General features: G+C 33.4%; 1 protein-coding gene across 5 annotated transcripts in view; it reads left to right on the top strand.

The window, feature by feature from the left end:
* LOC109111942 (UPF0606 protein KIAA1549L-like) overlaps positions 1-17,655 on the top strand; it is a 45,742-nt gene extending 28,087 nt beyond the window's left edge. Inside the window, exons 12-23 of one of the 5 annotated variants that reach the window (XM_042715278.1) lie at positions 847-882; positions 4,120-4,307; positions 8,026-8,153; positions 9,276-9,400; positions 9,609-9,835; positions 10,189-10,318; positions 11,739-12,107; positions 12,230-12,327; positions 13,207-13,346; positions 14,393-14,535; positions 14,737-14,811; positions 15,744-17,655. In XM_042715278.1, coding sequence (XP_042571212.1) covers positions 847-882; positions 4,120-4,307; positions 8,026-8,153; positions 9,276-9,400; positions 9,609-9,835; positions 10,189-10,318; positions 11,739-12,107; positions 12,230-12,327; positions 13,207-13,346; positions 14,393-14,535; positions 14,737-14,766 — 1,614 coding nt within the window. In that variant the 3' untranslated portion in view covers positions 14,767-14,811; positions 15,744-17,655. Of the gene's footprint in view, positions 1-846; positions 883-4,119; positions 4,308-8,025; positions 8,154-9,275; positions 9,401-9,608; positions 9,836-10,188; positions 10,319-11,738; positions 12,108-12,229; positions 12,328-13,206; positions 13,347-14,377; positions 14,536-14,736; positions 14,812-15,743 lie in introns of all 5 variants that reach the window. The other 4 variants (XM_042715276.1, XM_042715277.1, XM_042715275.1 and 1 more) reach the window with 4 other exon arrangements.
* The last annotated feature ends 5,076 nt before the right edge of the window (positions 17,656-22,731 follow it).

A 22,731-nucleotide genomic window follows, 5' to 3' on the forward strand; every position in this document is an offset into this window, starting at 1 on the left:
TAATTTTATATTAAATTGTTACATTTTATATTAAATTATTTTTAGATGTTAATATTTTATGTATTATTTTATTTTCTAATAATTTCTAGTTAGATTAAATTTTGTTATTTATTATGTTTTATGTTCTAATTCTTAAATAATATTATATTATTAAATATATTTTGTGTTTGTAGAAGAAATGTTGCATTTAAATTATTTAAAATGTTAAATTTTACTATTATTTTCTTTATTTATAACCATATTTAACCATTTATGCATCTTACATGTGTGTGCCTGTATGTATGTAAAATTAACAAATGTAAAATTAACAAGTTATTTTAATCCTTGTTTTAAAAATAGAAAATATTGTATAATAATTTTCAGCAGCGCACACAGTAGATTACTAGATTTATGTTTTCAGTTCAAATGGAAATCTTATAGAGTATTACAGTTAGTCGATCTAAAACTGTAATTGTTCATTAACAGCTATCAACCATGTTGGTATGCAAATGAGCGGTCTGAACTTGTTTACCCAGCACATTTTTGTTTGATTCATATGTGGATTTGTTTTTATCTTCTTTGCAAAATTAATGAATCAGGAGACCCATTGTTTTATCATAGCGATGATGTCATCTCATTTTGACAACTAATAGAACTAAAATTTCCTTCGTTCCATTCACAAAATCCTTTTCTTTTTTATTTTACATCTGAATATGTTGCTGGACATAACCTTTTGAAATGGTGGATTGCTCCTCAAACACTTGACGTTGTCACCACATGCTGTTTCAAACCTTGGAATGACAAAATTCACTTTAACGCCCCCCAAAATATCCCTCCAATTGTGTCTTCACTACTTTTCCTGTCCAGACCTCGTATCGAAGAGATGGGAGTTATCACCACCAGGTATTTCTGGCTTGTGCTTGGTGCTTAGCTGCATGTTTATAGTCCAGACATCCGTCTTGTTGACAGTGCTCTAAGAAATCAGTCCACGGGGGAAGGGGAAACAGAAGATTATCTGTCCTCCGTGTAATCGATGAACTGTTCAGTAAGATCTAGTGCACTGAGGATATCTTTGATCAGCACAGCACAAATATCTCCTTTCTTGTTCCTCTATTTGAGATTGTAGGATGATGACTAATAACAGAACGGGGAGGAGTATTTCCATAGTATTACTGTAATTATGATTTCTTTGTCACATTTGGACTATGAGGCTTTCAAATAGATCCAGACCAAATGCAGGTTAAGAATTTAGGCCAACCCAAGCTGAGAGATACGTCAAGGATACATATATGCATAATTAGGTGAAGTTTAAATAGATTGCAATGACTTTTCATCTAAATTGGGATACTGTACATTAAATGATTCAACAGGAAGGAGCTATAGGATCAGCTATATGTGTTGATGTGTAGAGGGATTTATTCATAGTAAATCATAGAGTTTAAGGTCATAAAGATTTTTTTTTTTCTTTTTTCAAAGAAATGAATACTTTTGTTCAGCAAGGATGCATTAAATTGACAATAAAGGTATTTACAGTTACAAATATTAACTTTTTATTTCTCAAAGAATCCTTGAAAAATGTATCACAGTTTCTCTCAAATATATTATAATGTTTTCAACATTGATAATAAGAAATATTTATTGAGCAACAAATCAGTATAGAATTATTTCTGAACGCTCATGTGACACTGACAACTGCAGTAATGATGCTGAAAATATATTCAAATAGAAAACAGTTATTTTAAATTGTAGTAATATTTCACAATAGTACTGTTTTTTACTGTATTTTTGATCAAATGAATGCAGCCTTGGTGAGCAAAGGAGAGTTTCTTTGTTGTGTAGAATGCAAATGTTTAGCAGAATGTCTAAGCTGCTCTTTCTGTACAATGAAAATGAATGGTGACCAAAACTGTCAAGAAAAAATTGTCAATGAATAACAACTTAAACTCAGTTTGTGCCTCACACAAAGTTATCAGATGGCTACAAAAGACTTGCTTCACGAGTTCACACTTACATATAATAAACAGAGTAAAAGTTATGCGTATTTGGCATACTGTCCGAGCTCGGAATTTCTGCCCGATCCCAGAGTACCCCCCTACGGGTTAGGACAGGAATAGTTGTAAGTGCAGAGAAGGGGTGGAGGAGGGATGCTGGAAAAAAGTCAAGGAACAGAGGTATATATACACACCTCTTATCTTGTTAATTGGGTTGATTACCGATTGTGCGCCTCTCGTGTTAATTAAACATCATAATGTAATGCACAATTTATATAAACTGCTTTTATGATGTTTTATGGGACTTTTTGTCCTTTTTGGATATTGGCAGCACATGATCACTATCCACTTTAATTGAATGTAAAAGAGCAGCTTTGACATTCTTCTAAACTTCTGTTTTTGTGTTCCACTGAAAAAATTAAGTCATATGAGTATGAAACATGAGGGTGAGTAAATGATGACAGTATTTTTTTAAGGGGACTGTATTGTTTTTAGTAATGGAGTAAAACAATATGCAAATCAATTGTAATTATGATAATCGTCTCTTTGATCACGCTCCCTCTTAGCCATGTTCTCTGATCTGAAAACATTCCCTGCTTCATCCAATTAAGATGTCCTTTCAGGAACATGATTTTGGTTATGTGCTATAATTTGTGGATCAGTGTATAAAGCGTTCTGGTTTCATGCAAGAGCTTCCCATGTTAGTGTAAAGGAATTAGAGGAGGTGTGTGAATGTTCACTGGATGATCTGAATGAGAATAAAGTCATATAAGGATTTCAGATACCGACACTGACCATTTGTCAGGCTCAGACGTGATCAATTGCATGTGTGTCCGCTTGCATGCTTTTTGCTTCAACCTGTCAATGTGTTTGAACAGTCTTTATGTGTTTCCCCAGCTTGTTTGCACAGTTCACGTCCCGTGCAAGACTTACAACCTGGATTCAGTGCTTAAATCAAATCGAACTTGGATTAAACGAAGATTTAGATAAGGGGTTTGTGGACTGTCATGACCCACGTCAGCCAATGAAAGACTCCAGCTCCTCTCAAATACAATCAGAGCACAAGTGAATTATAGTTCAGCTGAGCATGTGAATTATATTTGAGTGGGATCTGACCTCATTCAAGGTCAATGTCCAATAGAGAACACTCAGGAAGATGATACTAAAATCATACAAATTTTCCCAGAAATTTTACTATTTCTTTTTGGGTCAAAACATTTTAGCTAGTAACTCACAATAAATCAGTACTTAACTAGTACTTTACTAGTACTTTACTAAAATGTCATGTAATTTAATTTATTAATTTTATTAGTTAATCAATCATATATACAATGTATTTATAATATAAATTATACAAATATATAATTGTTTTTTATAAATATATATAATAAAATGTAAATAAATGTAAAATTTCATTGATAAATTAAATTGTTTTATATATAATTAACAAAATTTTAATAAATAAAATACATTAAAATATTATGATTCTATTATAGCATTTAGAATTATTTATATTTTTTTATTTTAGAATGATTTTTTTAAATTTGTAATTTTTGTTTTATTTTTCATTTATTACCAAATGTTACACAAATTTAATATTGATTATTTATTAGTTATCAGCTATTACATGAAGATAATTATCAGAATTTTAATATTGCACATTTATCATAATTATTTTGTGATTCTGCCTGATGACACACAAGGTGTAGAAATGATACACCTCACTAATAGATCTTGCAGATGTGACAACAGCACGTGTAAAGCGCAACCTTTTCATGAAATATTAATCGAATAAATCACACATTTTCCCCATTTACATGATAACAGCGACATCCTGTGACACAAACATAAATTTTTTTTAGATCCAACACGCACTCTGCCTACATGCGTCCAGTTCTGCAGGAGATTGATCCATAATTCATTAAAACGAGGGGCTCCATAGCGCTATCATATTAAATATCCCATGGCAACTTGATGCATCGTATATGGACTCCATTAAATATAGTTAGACTCAAAGCACCTTCAGCCCATGTATAAATTAGGATGGCCAGCATTCCTCAGCTGATTGAAATAAAATTGCCGTTGCTGCATTGTGTAACTCTTACTTTCCTCTCCCCCGTCCAATCACGGTGCATCATTTCCCATCCAGCCTGTGCAGGGTTTCGACTATGCCAAACAGCACATGGGCCAGCCAGGTGAGGAGGCTCTCACTGTCACCAAGGAAACACTTGTCCTGTCCCTCCCGGTACGGGACGCCCCTCTTACACAAGAGAGGGTGGCGGTGTTACAAGATGGTACGGCCTCAAAAAGACCTCAGTCGACGGAGATGCATCTCAGGTGAGTGCTTTTATTATAGAACAAAGGAAGTATGTGCATATTTTTAGGCGTACCAAATGGAATAAGCTAGTATGATAGTATATCGCTCAACTCTCTATACCACACTAAAGCCTTTAAAGCCTGAGCATCAATCTTTTAAAAGCCATCCAACCCGATATGACCGCACTGTTCTATTTCAGTTGCATTTCTTATCTTCTTCTACTGAAAAATCAAGTACACCTAAGTATGACGTAAATTTCCATAGAGCGGATTGAGCTCTTGACTTTAAGACGCGGCAGAGACATTGAGAACCGTGAAGGGAAGAACACACTGTGCTTAAGAGCAAAGACATTTGTTCTCTTGACATATTTTTAGAATCGAAATCAAGAAAGAAGGACGTGGCATGCACAAATCACCAGTGCCAACATCTGCACACTGTATGATTTTGGTCATGATTTTGCCCTCTGATCTTTTTTATTTGCATGCATGCATATCTGTTATGGATAAGTAATTGTGCAAACTCAAATGACCCTTTTCTGTTATCTAACCCTCAGAGTCAATCTTTCAAATGCTCATTTAATAATGTAATATTTAGAAAATCTCAGATAAATCTTAAGCAAATCAATATTTTTTTGAAAGAGTTTTTTTAAAGAAGTCTCTTATGTGTTCCAGTTGACAAATGCCCACTTTCGCCCCATGACGAAAGGCTATGAAAGACTGATTTTTTTTTTTAAATAAAAATTATAATAATAATAATAAAAAAAATAAAAATAAATACAGACATAGTATTACTGAATTTAGCATAATGACATGCTTGGGTTTATATTTCGGTCATATTTCAATTGTGTTTTGAAATTTCAAAATTGTGTTATGAACAAATGATGCAAAATGGCCAGTCAGTGCTGTTTATTTGAGACCAAAGTCATAACTAATATGTATATCATATATATTAAGACTATTATTCATCTCACAAATCGTACACTTTTCACTAGATTTAAAGCTCTTGATTCTTCAGATTAAATTTTTAGTGTTATTCTTTATCCACATTGCTTTAGAGAAATGTCTTTCTTTCTTCACAAAGAGCGAAACCTCCCAAGGTCCTATTCTAACCCTGCATAAAAATGCAAATAAAAAGATGGTAGGAAATTTATCAGCATTCAGCTCTTCAAGGTCATTAAAACTCACCACCCGGCATCTCCAATATCTCTGGGTTACTTCACCACTCTCTGTGGGCCGTGGGATGGTAAATATGCCTTTATGTCGTGCGTGGGACAGTGGGACAGAGCAAAAAGCACTGATCCTTGAAATGGTTGCAGTGTGGCTTAGCGTTTCTCCTCTCTTTCCTCTCGCTCTCATTGTTTCTCCTTTTTCTCGCTCTTTCTCTATTAGCATCCGCGGTTATTAGTTGGAATACAAATGTATTCTGCCGTTTGTTATCTCTCCTGAGTGGCTCGATTAAAAGGAAATGAGCCCACAGAGAGCAGGGCCGGGGAAATAATTATTTGGAAAAGCAAATGCGGTAAATACACAAGCATTTAAACCTGGCAGAGACAGACAGAGATGCAGGGAAGCTAATTACACTCACAGCTACAGAATTATGTATGATTCAGTGTGCCCATAGGCAGCTTGGGCAAGGCTCGATTCTGCCTGACTGTGTCAGACCTAGAAGACATGTGCGTGGGTTCGTTCAGCGGTGGCGAGTCCAGCGGGGCTGGGTGTTAAGTGCATGGCAGATTGTTGGCACGCATGCCTAAGAGATTAGCAGATTTAATTAAATATTCATATTTTGTTGACTGTGTTTTATTACCTACTTCTTGGAGAGAGATGGGTTTAGATTGAAACTTTCATGTGAAAAAGAAATAGTCTTTGTTCCTGTAATTATACAGAAGTGTTCAAAAGTATTCATACCCTTGGTAAATATGATCAAAGAAGGCTGTTTTCTATATATCAGGGATGGGCAACTGGTGGCCCGTAGTGTCTTTTAGTACAGTGCGCTGTATAATATTAGTCTCGGATGATCGATTATAAACCTTATGAAAAATCACGGAAAGATTGCTTTCAGTTTATGATGTTAATACTAACTCCAACCAAGAGAGGTCGCTATAGTTTGCAGCCGCTACCTGTATTAATTGAAGGTCCTTAAAAAGCCTTCAATTTAATTGTATTACATTTAAGGCCACATAACTCTTAAATGATACAAGAAAGAAGCTAATGCATAATAAAAATCTAAATAACATATAAACACTAAGATATATTTATATGTTATTTAATTAACATAATAATTGATTTTTAATAATTGTTTAAATAATATTATTGATTATTTGACTTTGATCCCTTTGCTTAAAAATGTGGCTGAAATGTGAAGTGCAGGTCTTAAAAAGGTCTTTAAATGTCTTAAATTAGATTTTAAAAATCCTGCAGATACCCGGTTATATTATGGTACCATTTGGAATAACTACTTTTTGAATAAGCACTTTTTAAACTGTCCTCTTAGGTTGTGTTGAGAATGTTCTCTAGACTACTAATCAAAAACAGGACCTCTGTGCATTTGTTGTAATTTTACAGACAATGCAATTGGGATGTTTACATTGGCTTGTTGGGGTTATATTACTTGTCAACTGACAAAAAAGTTTCTCATTTCTTATAGTAAATAAAATCTTGTTATGTGTGTGTAATATATGTTAAATCATTATTATTATTATGTAAATGTAAAAAAAAAAAAAAATTAAATTTACATTTTTAATAATTTCAAATATATTTATCTGTCTATCTACCAATCAACAATCTATCTATGGGCCAGAGGCAAAAGGGTTTTTTCAAGCATCAAAACAGGTCAAGCATCAAAAAAAGTTTAATACAGCTTAAATTATTTTTTTCTCTGTATACTAGATTGTGTCGTATTAAACTCTATTTTTTTTTTCTGAGTAAAAAAATAAAAATAAATAAAACTATTATACATTTTACCATGATTTACAGAAGACACCCACTAAAATATAATTTAGTGTAACAATAGTTCATATACCAAAAAATCTTGTCAGGCATATTTAGGAAAAAAAAAAAAAAAAAACTTTAACGATCACAGTTCAGTCCCACAAATACTAATTAATTGTAATTTTAAACCACCTTTACCAATCTTTGCCAGTATCCTTCAAACCACTAGATTTTACTCATTTGTCAGCAAGAAGTGTTTAATTATTTAAAATATAATAAAATTTAGAATGCTCTCTTTTTCTTTTATATATTTTAAAAAGTACATTGTTCCATTTTTACTTAAATACATCTGTTACACTGAATGGTGATGGAACATTATTTCACGATATGGGTCTCTTGGGACCTGTTTAGTTTCTTCACAATACTTAGTTATATGCCATAAACAATTGTCTGTAGATTTCCTTCATCCTAGCAAGTCAGTTTTAATGTGATATGCTTGCCAACAATCTTTCCAGTATTGATGTGTTAGAACTCTCGCCAGCACATGATGCGCATTCTGATATGTTGGTCTGTGGCTCATTGTGGTTGTTGTTCCAGAGCAGGATTCATTCTGTTGTTGAACATTTGTTTAAATGGCACAAAACATGATGTGTAGTTGCTCTCCCTACGGTAATATCTGCTAAATGACACCACTGCAATTTAACGCAGGTTAACTGAGGCCAGAGGACCCTGCAAGGCAACTGTTAACCCTGCATCATACTGCATGCAGCAAACTAACCATTGCCTCTGTTGCCATGGCTACCCGCAGCAGGTTGCCAAGCGAGGAAGGCTCTGTTTCGAGCAACGAATCTGGGAAGCTGAACACGGGTAGAAGCTCCACAGCTCGGAGATCAACGGCACAGAAAGCACCCAAAGAAGAGCAACACACAAGAAATGGTGAGAAAGACAGAAATTAAAGGAGCAACACAATTCACATTCCCTAGGATCATAACCCATTTATGAAACCCATAATTACAATCAGGAATGCTGGATCTAGTTAATGTTTTTGTTGTTGTTGTTGTTGTTGTTTGTTTTTGTACATTTTTAAGTTTCTGAAAAAAAGTATTTTTGTCGTTTTACAGTAAAAAAAAATAATAATAATCTAAATATAATAAAAAATGTACTTTAAAAGTAAAATTGTATAAGATATTTTTATTTTAAGAACAATTAAGATTATAAGATTAGTAAAAAAATATATCTTATATATTAATAACTTTAGGGAACTTAATTAGTAAACATTTGTAAGTGTTAAAAATGTTTATATATTTTTAACACAGATTATTATATTATTTTATTTTATTTTTGTGGAAACTGTGATACATTCTTTGATGAATAGAATATTAAAAAACAGCATTACTTAAGATATAAATATTTGTAAACATTATAAATTATTTACTTATTATTACTTTTGATCAGTGTAATGCGTCCTTGCTGGATAGATGTGTTATTTCTTAAAAATATTTATTGTGTTAGATTTTTTGTATAAATTTTTTGTATAAATTGTGTTAGATTTTTGCTAAAAAAATAAAAAGTTTTGCCACAAATTAAATTAAAAAATAAATTATTTATATTTATAATAAATGTTACAATAAATCATTTTACAGAACATAAAAAAACTGTTTTTTTTTTTTGTTTTTTTTGAAAAAAAAAACTGTGTTTAAACACCAGAACAAAATGTTAAGAAACATCCGTTCTGTAACTGGATCTGTAACAAGTTTTTATAAGTATTTAGTTCTCATAAATGTTTTATGAGGGTATCGAAAGTCTTAAAAATAAAACAACGATACAGTAATATTATTCTCATACAGATTTTTTATATACAGCTTTGCCATCTAAGATATCTCACACACCATTAAACCCCCAAACAAACCCATAAATAAGTGATTGTTTAGTATATTGTGCACCAGTGTCTAGTGTCAGACTCTATTTTTAAATATTTACAGCTTCTCTTTGCTGATGCCCTTTTTACCCTCCTACTGTAATTTTATGACCGCACGAGTCTCCTGTGTCTGTTTGCAGACCATTATGACTCTCTAACTGGCTCTCTACGCCTCATCACCATCAAGCCTATGGCTGCCCCACTCAACTACTCCTATCCTGACTCCTCCAATCACAGCCAAGACTCTGTCATCCTGAATGGAGAGGTGAGCTTGCTGTCACTATGGAGAGGGGCCACATCATTAGGAGGCTTTTGATTTATTTTGACCTGTTTTGAGTGCTTGTCAACTTACTGGACACCACACAAAATTTTCCTCTAGATCAGCAAAAACAATATTCTATTTAGACTCACTTACGGTCAGCCGAGGAGCACTAAATTGGAGTAAATAAATAACATCAGATTTTCACCTGCAGGTCAACATGGGGCTGAAGCAGAAGTCGGACATCGAGCATTACCGGAATAAGCTGAGGTTAAAAGCTAAAAGGAAAGGTTACAGTGACGGGCCGGTCACCGGCAGCAGTGGCCACATGTACAGCCATCGAGACCGGATGAGGCGTGAGAATGCTTCCCTGGACCTGGAAGATCTGAGGGGGCCGAAGGAGGACAGGAAACCCTCCACTTACGTCAAGTACCGCAGGAGGTAGTCGGAGATTAAATCCCTTCCATATTTTATATGATGCCATATTTTTAAACAGTAGTGTATATATAAGTTTTTCTACAATGTTTGTGCCTTTGCATAATTCCTTTTATTAAATTGTATGCTAAACTAACAGTTCATGCAAATAAACAACACTATTCATTCTTAGTAAACTCTCCCTTTGGCATGAATAAAGAGCTCTTTAATGAGCTGAAATGCTCTTCTCCAGCGTTTTGAAATCAATATTTCAGGGTGTATTAGAATAAAAATAAATCACAATGTAAAATTAACCATGACTGCAATAACCAAGTTGGTTCATGAGACAGTACTGAACTTTTCAACCATTCTTTCAACAGTGACTCCCACAGGGAACCTGCATATTGGAGCAGGCAGTCTCTGAACACCCCGAGCCCTGTAGAGACAGAGATGGACATGCTGGTCATGAGGGAGAGATCTAGAAGGGGCATCCGCAACAGTGGCTACGATGTAAGAGCTGCCAGCTACTTACATTGTGGGATCCCAAATCCCTGCTATAAAGTCTTCTGCTGTAGTCTTTCCACATAGCGGATGTCATTCACAGTTCAGGGAGCCGGCAGAGATTCTTTTCACTTTAGTAATGACTGTCAGCTCAAGTTTGCTTTGAGGCTTAAATGAAGGCGAGTTCAGTTCAGGACGGTAGAGAGCTTGAGATGATGGTAGCCAGTGAGCAAACCCTGAACTTTGCCCACGTCATCATGAAACAGAGTGGAATGTCATTACACATAAATATAATAATGGTATTTTAAATCAATTATATAGGAAATTCAATATCGGAATAGCTATGATTGTGCTGAGCATCAGTACTTCTGTTCTTTAAAAGTACTTGTACTCATACTGAGATCATGCATTGGTTACATTATATTATATTATATTATATTATATTATATTATATTATATTATATTATATTATATTATATTATATTATATTATATTATATTATATTATATTATATATTGATAGTGTTTGTACACTGAATAAAATGTATTATAGAATATATAGAATGTATGTATATATTCTTTTACCGGGGACCAAATGTGACTAATCAATCATTTAAAAAAATTATAAATCAATTAAGAAGTCAATAAGTCAAATAAAAAATTGATGACTCAATAGAAAACAATTATAAATCAAGAAGAAAAACATTTAAACATTTAGCATGTAGATAAATTAAGAAACTCTTACACTTGTACAATTTTTTAAAAAAAAATCTTGTAATGAGAAATTACAATTATTTTCATTGTTATCATTTTTAGTTTTAGTTTTATCACTATTATTTCTGTAGTAATAATTGGTAAAATATTTAGTTTTCATTTGCTTATTTATCTACATTTTTAGTAATTTTTTGAATGTTAAACTTTTTTATCAGATAGCAAATACTTTATCCAAATATTAATGAAATTTATACATTTATCTTTTTTTCAATAAATATATAGAGTTCTTTTTATTTTATTTTTCTGATTATTGACTGTCGCATTATTGACTCACATTGCCCAAAGGGGTACGGTAGAAATTAATTTTTAATTGATGTTTAATGGTACAGACATTTGAGAGAAACTGAAAGGTGTTTCTCTCTCTCTCTCTCTCTCTCTCTCTCTCTCTATATATATATAGTTTTAATTAAAAAATATATTAAACTTCATAGATTTAGATTGGAAATGTGAGTATGAGTATTTGCAATGCAGGTGACCCTATGAAAGTATCCAAAAGTCTTCTCTAAAAAAATGTGATTTAAAATCTTAAACAAAACTGCAAATGAACAGATAGTTTCAGCACTTTGAAACATTTAAACCTGAAAAAAATTGACAAAAATTGAGTAAGAATATTTAACTAATCATTTGATGATGTCTCATCATTGAACCCACCTCAGGGTGAGCCCGAGCCATTTGAAGAGACGGATGTGGACCGTCTTCTGAGTTCCTTGGGTTTCGGCGGTGGTCACCAGGTCAAAGGTCATTCGGACTCGTCCACCTTGAGCTCGCAGCCCTCCATCGATGAAGTGAGGCAGCAGATGCACCTCCTCTTGGACAACGCCTTTGGTTTGGCCTCTGCTGAGCCAAACCCGGGCAACCACCACCACCATCACCACCACCCTCACAGTCCGTACAACCCCAGCCACAGTAGCCCTTACCTGGACGGAGTTACCAGTGCACCTGGGACTATGAACCACCCCAATGGAGCTCTACAGCGCGGCTCCTCCTTTGGGCCGGATATGCACCAGTGTAGCCTCCCCAAACCAGTGAGTGCCGTTCTTCATATTGATTTTGGGAAAACATCTTGAGCATATAGGGTGATATGTTGATATATGTCATCATATTAGTTTTCAGAAAGTTCATTTGGTGATTGTGCTTGGCTTTGCAGGGATTCAGGTTTACCCAGCTGCCTGATATGGGTTTGGGTTCCCCGCCACCCCTCATCCCTCCAAGAGGCGGAGCCCCACCTGGAACTTCACTAAGATGGTAAGAGAAACCTTAAAATACACATTCATACTCATATTTGGATTGTTCATTTTATTTTGTTGTGGTTTAGTGTGGTTTTGTATTATATCTTTAGCCAAAAGATACAAATTATATGTATCCTTTTATGGCAGACCAAATGTCAGTGATCATTCAAAAAAAATAAAAGATAAATCAAATTTAGAAATTAACATATCAATCAAGAAATTAACATTTAGCATGTAGATAAATTAGGAATTTATGATCCTAAATTTAAGCAACTTAAAAATGCATTTATTAGTCATTTTGTAATAAGAAATTAACATGATTATTTTCATAATTTTTATTCAGTTACATTTTGCTTGTTTATTTGCATTTTTTTTATTGATTACTTTTTAAATATATATATATAAAAAAATCCAATAGCAAATACTTTATCCATATGTGAATAATTACGATATATTGGTGTATCTTTTTAAAAATTATATCTATTGATTTATCTTTTTTAATTAATTATTTTTTCTTTACTGCTTCATCAGTTTTTCTGATGATTATTGACTTTCGCTTTGCCCTTTAGAGGTAGAAAAACATTTCCAACTGATGTTTATGAACATCTGAGGCTATTGTCCCAGCATCAAGGTTTTTTGCACTTTTTTTCCCCTGTCATAACACAGCATTACAGCAGCACATTGCCAGCGTTTTTTAGATGAGCCTCATGTATATTTATATAAGCGTTTTTCCTCTGAGATGCTGTGGCTGGCATGCATTAAAGGTGCTTTGCATGGTTGTCAGTGCTGCTGACTGCATTGAGGTGTGTTATGCGGCTCTGAGGCGATGCTGGCCAGCGTTGCCCCCTGGTGGTTTTATCACATTATAACAAGACATCTTTATCTCATATTGTAGCTCCACACCAGACATGAGTCTGAAGCCTGGTGTGTCTGAGGCCTCAGAGATGAGTCAGCACAATGGCACCCCCTACCTGCCAATCAACCGAGCTCCTTTCCCTGCTGTTACCGTCGACGAGTCTATGACAAGCTACTCAGGTCTGTGTGTTTGTTTGGTAAACAGATCCATTTTAAAGTAGAACACTAGGTTTAGCTCCTGATGCAGATGTATTTATGTTCTCCACAAAGGGAAAATATAATAACAATATTGATTTTTTTGTACTTATATCACATCACATATACCATGGCAATACCATAATATTTTTACATGTACATTGATAATTTCACTGTTGTTGGAGTATATTATGGTAAAATCAAATGTACCATGGTAAAACCATTGTTTGGTTGGTTGTTTTTTTTTTTTTAGTACATGTACATTGATAATACCACTGTTTTTTAGTTTTTTTTTTTTTTTTTACATAATAATATTATATATATATATACTAGGGCTGTCAAATGATTAATCACAATTAATCACATCCAAATAAAAGTTTTGTTTACATAATTATGTGTGTATACTGTGTATATTTATTATGTATATATAAATACACACACATGCATGTGTAAGAAGTGTTGTTGTTTATATATAATATAAAAATATAAGAATATAAATATATAAATGTATATACATGTAATTTATGTGTGTGTATTTATATTACATAATATATACCCTGTACACATACATATATTATGTAAACAAAAATTTTGGATGTGATTATCGTGATTAATCATTTGACAGCCCTAATATATACATATGTGTGTGTGTGTGTGTGTGTGTGTGTGTGTGTGTGTGTGTGTGTGTATGGTTTTACCATAGTACATGAAAAAAACTATAGTATTACCATGATACTATTTATGTATATGTTTTAGTATTATAATGGGACATGTAAAAAACTATATTATATTGGTACATTGAAAAATAAATATTGTATTAACATATACAATATTTTATATATATACATAAAACTATGGTTTTATCTTGGTATTGTCACAGTTTTTGAACAGATACAATGGAAATACTGTGGCTTTTTGGACATGTATTTTAATACCACATTTTGAATCAGTTTGGGAGATTTTTGATTTCCAAACATGTCAAAAAACATTTTTATCTGCCTTCCATTGTTTGGCAGGAAACCCAATGACAGCAGTATATGCCATATCTGCCAACCGCCCCGGCTACTCGGACTACTTCGTCCTGTCTCCACCGTCCTCCTACCGGAGCCCGTCTTGGATGTCCTACCCTCCAGAGCCAGAGGACCTTCCGCATCAGTGGAATGACACGGTTAAGGCAAGCTCTGTTTCTATATACAGTTCCTCCAGCGTGACTAACCCTACCTGATGACTCCTAACACATCTGGTATTGTGACCTTACTTCCTTCACATTTTGTTATCCTCAAAGAATCAACAGCCAACCTTATTCATCTGGATTGTCTTTCTTGTGTCATTTTAAATGTACATGTCATTTCTTTCGTTTTAAAATTTCTTACAGAACCAGTGTCACCTGGAGACCATCTGCTGAATTGGAGTTCTTTCTGATGTGGAGCAGACACTGAAACTTACCAGGGTACTTTGGGGTTTAAGATTATTAACCATTTATACAGCAACATGAACTGATTATAAATAAAAAATAGTTTAAAGTTATTAGAAAATTATAAAAAAAAATAAAAAAAATTGCATACACTAATGTTTGATATAACTGAAATTTATTTTATTTTTATTTTTTTCAAAGAAATTGCTTATGCTCATCAAGACAACATTTATTGAATTAAACATGAAGTACAAACAGTAATATTAATTGTAATATTATTACAATTTAAAATAATACTTTTCAGAAGCCATTATTCCAGTCTTCAGTGTCTTTCTGGATCCTTCAGAAATCATTCAAATATGCTGAATTGGTGCTCAGTTATTTTCCTTTATTATTGATGCTCAGTTAACAATGGTTCTTATTAATTATTATTATTTTTTCAATCTTACCAGACTTTTAAATGGTACTGTATCACGATTTACACAGATATATTAAGCAAAAACAACAACAACAACAAAAAATATAACTGATAATTATAATAAATGTTTATTGAGCAGCAAATCAGCATATTACAATGATTTCTGAAGGATTATGTGACACTGAAGTCTGGAGTAAAGAAGCTGAAAATTTAGCTTAACTGTTTATTTTTTTTAACTGTTAATTATTTTTTAATTAAGTAAATAAATAATAAATTAAATTGTAATTGTAAAATAATTCCATAATTTAATTAAAATAATTTAATTATTTAACATTATAAAAAAGATTTAACGTTATAATTTTTTTAACCTTTTTTAAAAAAAATTATATCAAATATTTCTCCATATAAGGCAAAGTGAAAAAAAAATGAAATTCTGTTGTTGTTTTTTCTCACCCTTATGTTGTTTCAAACCTGTATTTTGGAATAGGTTTGGAATTACATGAGGATGCACTGTTCCTTTAAGAAGCTGCTGTGTGGTTGTATCTTTTAGGGTTGAACAACCAAAAAGAATCGACGTCTACTCTGAAATTTCAGATTCAGCAGCCCCAACTGACCACGGCGCTCGGCCGAGCGGCTAACCAGACCCACAAGCCACAAACTCACCTGCCAGCCTAAGCGAGATGCAGCACCCGTAATTATTCAACATCTACAGTGAGGGTAAATCACCACAACAACCACGCCGAACAAACAACAGGTTGCCTCACTGGCCAAAACTGTGTTTTCTTAAAGCTTTTTTCAAATTTTAGAAGTGTTGTATCTAATGCAGGTGGTTTTATGTGTGTTTTAAACACCCAAGTCTCTAATAACGAAAAACTAAAAAAAAAAAAAATTTTCCATCTCGGGCTTTCCTTGCTTCATCGATGCCTACCTGTGTCTTTTGTTCTCATTCATGCATTTTTTAAAGAAGCGGATATTATTGCAGGCAATTTGGAGGTGATTCTTTTTGTGCCATACGGCTTAGGTAAAAAAGCAAAGATGACGATGAATAATGTAAAAGAAATCGAACATTTGGAGGGATGTGAGATCCTGTACTGTATTTACTGTAGTCACAACAGTCACAAAAAAATAAAATAGTTTAAGCTTTTTTTTGAAAATGCCATAGTTTATGCTGTATTAAAGTGTTTCACGATGCACAATCATTCATGAAAGGCATGAAATGTGTTTTGAGAGTTTAGGTTTGATGTGGGAAGATAGCCATAAAGGTTTAGTGGACAGAGAGATTGATAAATGATGAATGGATGGAAGGATTCATATTTTTACAAGCAGTTTTGTAACTACTGAAAGAGTAACTATAACTACATATTCTATTGCCATATAAAAGGTACATACAAAACATATACCTAAATATATATATGAAATAAAATATGCAGCACACACCAAAATTGACTGGACAATTGATTTAGAATGTAATGATCATATAAAATCAAATAAAACTGTAGCATACTATCTTAATAAGACATAAATTTGCTATAACTAAGCAAGTACGGTGTTACAGAAGTAACACTGGCATGTGTTCTTAAGAGAATGAGTCTAATGCATGTAGTCTGGACATATGAATCATAAGGGCTTTGTATGTCAAGTTAGTCCCATATTTTCTTTGGGCAGTTATAGGATGGAAATCTATTGTAAAAAGGTTAATCACAGCAGAAGTATCCCATTAAATAGACACTAGCTGTCAATGTACTTTACAAACCTTTCTTATTTTTACTTATTTATTTTTATTTTTGGTTAAGGCCCATTTGCAGAATGAATCAAGCTACATAATCGGATTTTAAAAATTACATAGTGTATTGTGTACATTTTTACAAATACTACTACTGTTTAATTTGTGTTTAAAATGAACGTTGTCCTTTCCATTTAACTTCGGTGGTGCAGGGGATGTGAAAATATCTATCATGTATTTGTTCCATTTTTAAAGCATTTTCTTTTGATATTTTTATATCAATTGAATCACCCTTTTTTTGGCCAACAATGGAGGACATTCTGCTAAAAACTGTAAAATATTGTGCTTCAGATGTAAAAAAAAAAAAAAAAAAAAGAACAAAAAAATGCCTCGTTGTGAACCTATGTGAAAAAATTGTGTAATATTCATTATGTGTACATCATCATAACAAATAAGATGTTGACTTCTTTTCCTACTTATACAACACTAAACAACTCCATATTTGCCAAATGTACTGTATATTTTCCTTTGTTACTGTAAAAAAAATCGCTTTAAACGTTTTACTTGTTATTTTCTTTTCTTCTTGATTATTTTATTCAGCATAATGTAAAATAATCATTATAATGGTTTAACGCTTTGAAGGACTCATTTTTTGTGGGTTACACACTGAATCAAATCTAATAAAAACTAAGAAGCATTTGATCATTTAAAAAAAATGATAAAATGACTTAATATTGTGTTTAATGTCTTTTTTCCCTTATTGTCCATATAAATGTTATTTTAGCTTTTGTAAACAATAGGTATAACCTTGCTAACCTAGCTTTGCTGAGCTTGTCATATCTTGTCCACTAGATGGCAGCACTCCCTTTTATTTTAGTTCTCCATGGCATCCAAAACTTCCTTTGCTACAAAATCATTCCTGGCAATTGATGGAGCAGCTTTTATTCACTTTGTAAAATCCATTATGTCCCCTAACTCTAGTTTAAGCACATTTCAAGCCGTATTTTCTGCTTTGGATATTAAGGTGCCACCCCTTGTTTCTATTCCCTTCCCTTGAGGGGATCCGTTCACTCACATCTCTGTCTGCCAAGCAGGTGTCTTTATAGGCCTGACTTGTCGACTGGCCGGGAGGGGAGTCTGTCAGACAGACTGAAGTGAGTTTCTCTAACAACACCGGATGCTGCTGGAGGGTAACACTGGCCTGTCCACTTCGATCTGGTCTGTGACCCTTTATCTGTGACAGCAAAGCCATTCAGAGCCACATGAGTCACATCAATCACTGCAGGGACGGGGCTTCTGTCTCTCAGATGTCTGGCAGGATTTAAAGCGCTAATCACCGCTCTCCTTATACTGCGGGTAAAGCTACATAGAGTAAATGGAGTTTTGGTCATAATTCACGCCAGACGGCTTCCATTATGACAATAGGCTGGCAATCTTTCAGTTTAATGGTGACCAAAGAACACACTACTCGGGTAGCAATAACTGCTGATTAGCAGCTATTGCAAAACCAGGGTGAATGAAGGTAATGTAGGACACTTTTGCACTTGCACTTCGTAGTAAAAAAAAATTAAAATAAAAAAAATAAATGCAGTGTGTATATATATTTATGATATTTTTAGAGTGATTATATTTTAAATAGTTATTGAAAATTGTATAAATATTTTCCGAAACCATATTAAACCAACATTAATAAAATTAAATAGAATAAATTTATAAGAACAAAAAATTAGAAATAATCTATCTTCACTCATATACATATATTTGTTTAATATTTGCTAAAATGTTTCAAAATATATTTTCTACCAATATTTGTTTTGGACATTTTTGTATATTTTTGAAAACATATTTTAAACCTATAAATATATATTTTTAAAAGTGTTTAAAATATATTTAAATCCAAGAAAATACATTCACATGTCACATATGTTGAAAAACAATTAGTTGTCTATAATGCCAGAACACATTTTAATAAAAATTAAATAATGAATAAAGCCTAGACTTCTGTAAGACAGAAAAAATATTTTCTTGCGCCTGAAATACATTTTGAAATATAGTATGAAGTATGAATATTGGAACTAAATTTATTTTTCGATTTTAAAAAATATATTTAACTGAGCTTCACTGTTTACAACATATATTTAGCATATATTTAAAGTACATTTTGGATATATATATATATATATATATATATATATATATATATATATATATATATATATATATATATATATATATATATATATATATCTTTCAATATATATATATATATATTGCCATATGGGTATTGTGTACATTCTTGTATGTCCTTATGCAATTTACTGTAATTGTCACTGCCAGAGCAGCAACTTGATCTTAGGCTTGGCCTACTGCACTGTTGTCAAGGACGTAAATAAGCGTTTGGAGCCCTTTCAAGCTCTGCTGGCTCAGCTCGTGTGGACTGCCTGGGAGGCCTGGTGTAATAAGAGAGGTTTAATCGCCTCTTTCAGTAATTAATGTGCAATCACTGAATGGCAAACAAATGGGAATTGCACAGCACTCAGCAAATGATCAGAATGGAGGGTATCAGCCACTCGAAGGATTTACATTTCCACTGAGAGAGAGAAAACGCAGCTTAAGTGAACTAAATATGGTTAAAGCTAAAGTGATTCTCATTTAGGAAAGTCATAAAGTGTTAAAATGTGAATGCAAGCATGCATTTTTAACAAGTTTGGGAAAGTAAAAAATGATAAAAATGTGAGTACTCGAGGCATCACGTGGCTCTTGGATTACAGAGGAATTGTAGGTGAAGCAGTGATATTATCAACCGAAGATGTTTAGTGTTTATTGCATATTTATCTCAAGCGGCTTCATTTTGCACTGTCCTTGTATTTCCTGCATTGCAGAAACCCTTTACACTGGTTAAAGCATAACAGCAAATGCTAATTTTGTGTTGTGCTCCCTGTGGTTTATTACAGCTCTTTTCAATATTTAATAAACATGGCACTATTTTGGATGCCTATAATCTATTCACTTCAGAACCTACTTTCTGTAGAATTTTCTAAAGCCAAAAACGTATTTTTCTAAAATTTTAACTCATCTGAGCTGCTATGGGATATGCAAATGCAAATATTCAAGAACTAAATAAATTTTGGATTTCGCAAATAGAGTGTGACTTGAACTGAGTTAGGTAACCTTAAAAGAACATCCATCCTGGAATATTTCAAATAATAAGAGTTTTAAAGCTGCTGTACATGATTTTTGTGCCATTAGCATGATCAAATCCATAATCCATATATTTTATCATATATGTATATACATACATACATATACATATATACACCATCATTCAAAGGCTGCATTTATTTGATTACAGAACACTAGTACAACAAACTGAAGGACTCAGGGAAGTTGTGGTAACAATCCAGCAGTGATGCTAATGCTGCACAGTTCTGGTGAAAGTGGCAGCTGTGTGCGATAAGGAGCTTACTGGATGACTGCCTGAGTAATTAATAGTTGAAGAGGGTGAATCTATGTTTCAGCTGCTCCATGTCGGCTCTTTGGATTAAGAACAATGACCTTCACCACCCGAATGCTTTCTCAGTAAGACAGCAGGCGTATCCTTTGCAATATTGAACTGTGTGCTTGACAACCATTCTATAAATATACTGAATGCAGCATTGTTACCATTAGCTACAGAACACAGATGAGCGAACTATGTTCTGTTTCAATAGCTGATGTTATGATTTTTTTTTTTTTTTGTTATTGTTGTTGTTGTTTAATAAACAGTAGGTGTTAACTTAAAATGTTATATTTCTGATTGTCTTTAGTATTTGTTTATGTGGTTGTGTTTTTTTTAAAAAATAAAATATTGTTTTTTTAGGTTTTATTTTTTTTTTTATATTTGTTGGTTTTATGTTTGAGCATAATTGAATTCTGGAACCAGTGCTTCTGAAAAAAGTGGATGGGCACCAATCCACTCTATATAAAATCAAAAAAAAGAAAAGAAATGAATAAAAAAGAAAAGCACTGTATAAAGTTTTTCAAACAGTTCTCATGTCTTTTATTGGTCAGAAGACAATTAGAGCGACCCCTGACCCACGGATGAGCCAGTGTCGATATGCCCCGCACTGTCGGGCCTACAGACAAACAGATTGCAATTCCATTTGTAGCCACTAGAGACGCAAAAAGATTTCACGTTTCAGGTAAGGGCACGTGTCAATTCAGAAATTGATGTTAAAAACACACCTGCTCAAAAATAAATAAATATTCACCGGAGTAAAACGTATGACAACAACCATAAATATTATGTGCTATTTAAAGTGTTACAAATGAGGTAAACACTGCTCTTGATAGACGCAGTTTCTGTCATGTAGGTGTTTTGGGTGATTCATTTTCTAGCATTAGGCTCGACTAGAAAAAGCAAAATGTCAGCTGAGTCAGTGAACGTCCTGATGCGATGAGAAAGAAAATAACCTGGGTTTTAGCAGAATGTTTGTGAGTCAGACTTAATGAAGCAATAGGCTATTTGGATTTGAACGCCAAGGACGCTGAGTAAGTGCACTTCCTTGAGTCAGGGTGTCTCATTAGTGGGACTGAAACTGAACAAATCTTGAATTAATGAACTTGTTGGTGTTCTGTAATTTCTGTCTGATCTCCATTCGGCATCTCCACCGTAATCATCCCATTTTTACACGGGCGATATGAGCGCTAAGCTCACATAGTTGCCTTGTTTGGCCAGAAGCAATTCCGTTTGGCTTCTCTCCAAGGGCTCATTATCAAAGTCTCATCTACTAATAAGACAAGGCTATAATTATAGCTCAATATACCTGGCAGAGCTACGGCTCTGATTAAATTGTTGAAGGGCAAAAGGAGCCTAAAAAAGGGAATGAGGAAGAGAAAAATTCTGATTGACAGCCGTTTCATGAATTCAGAATTACTTTTATGTCCTGAGGGGGTTTACTTTGCATCTGATTAGATGTGTATTTATGTTTGCCCTTAGTAGATGGTTATCAAATCTGATTTCGACTAGTTTATGCCTTTCTCTGGGATCACCTAAATCACCTAATCTTAGAAATGCAGTTTTATCCACGAAACATTATTTGCGCCTCCGCTTTCTATAATTTACATAAATATTTGCTTGTGTGCAGACTTCTGTGCCTCACAGTCACTGTGTGTAACCTAAATAAATTGAAGAGAAAAGTGGGTGGAAAACCTTCAGTCTTTTTTCTGTCATAGCCTCATTTTCTGTTCTTTGTTGTTTTATTTATAATTTTTTTTCTGGCAAAGCAAAATATTCTAGTCCTATGCTCATGCAAGGCAATGACTCCATTCATTTGTATACCTGTTATTGATTGGCCGCGTCTGTGCCTTATGCAAATGAGCGCTGGTTGCAGCATTCCATAATGTTAGAAACTCTAGTGCAGCATCAGCAGTCTGACAGCTATAGACGCACAGTCTGTTGTTTTCTCTTATCTGTCTGCTTACACCGTCCTGAACACCCTAGAAGCAATGCAGGTACACAATAACTCTACAGTACACTAATGGGATCAGCACACACAGAATACTTTTGTTTTCTGTAGCATGAGATAGCTGTTCTTTTCTGACAGGCCAGCACTGTATTAAGGATTATCTGAGATGAGTGGGAGTAAATGCGAGTCCTTAAAAAGTCTTAAAAAGTTAAAAAGTTTTCCTATTTTAAAATGTCTTGAAATGTCTTAAATTCAGATTTGATGGGTCTTAAGGTGCTGTATGTAAGTTTTTGACTCTACTAAAGCATAAAAATACTATAATATGTTTGCAGATATTTAAGAAACATGCTAAGTTAACATACTTGTTT

This window comes from Cyprinus carpio, chromosome A25 (assembly GCF_018340385.1).
Source record: "Cyprinus carpio isolate SPL01 chromosome A25, ASM1834038v1, whole genome shotgun sequence".
Lineage (NCBI taxonomy): Eukaryota > Metazoa > Chordata > Actinopteri > Cypriniformes > Cyprinidae > Cyprinus > Cyprinus carpio.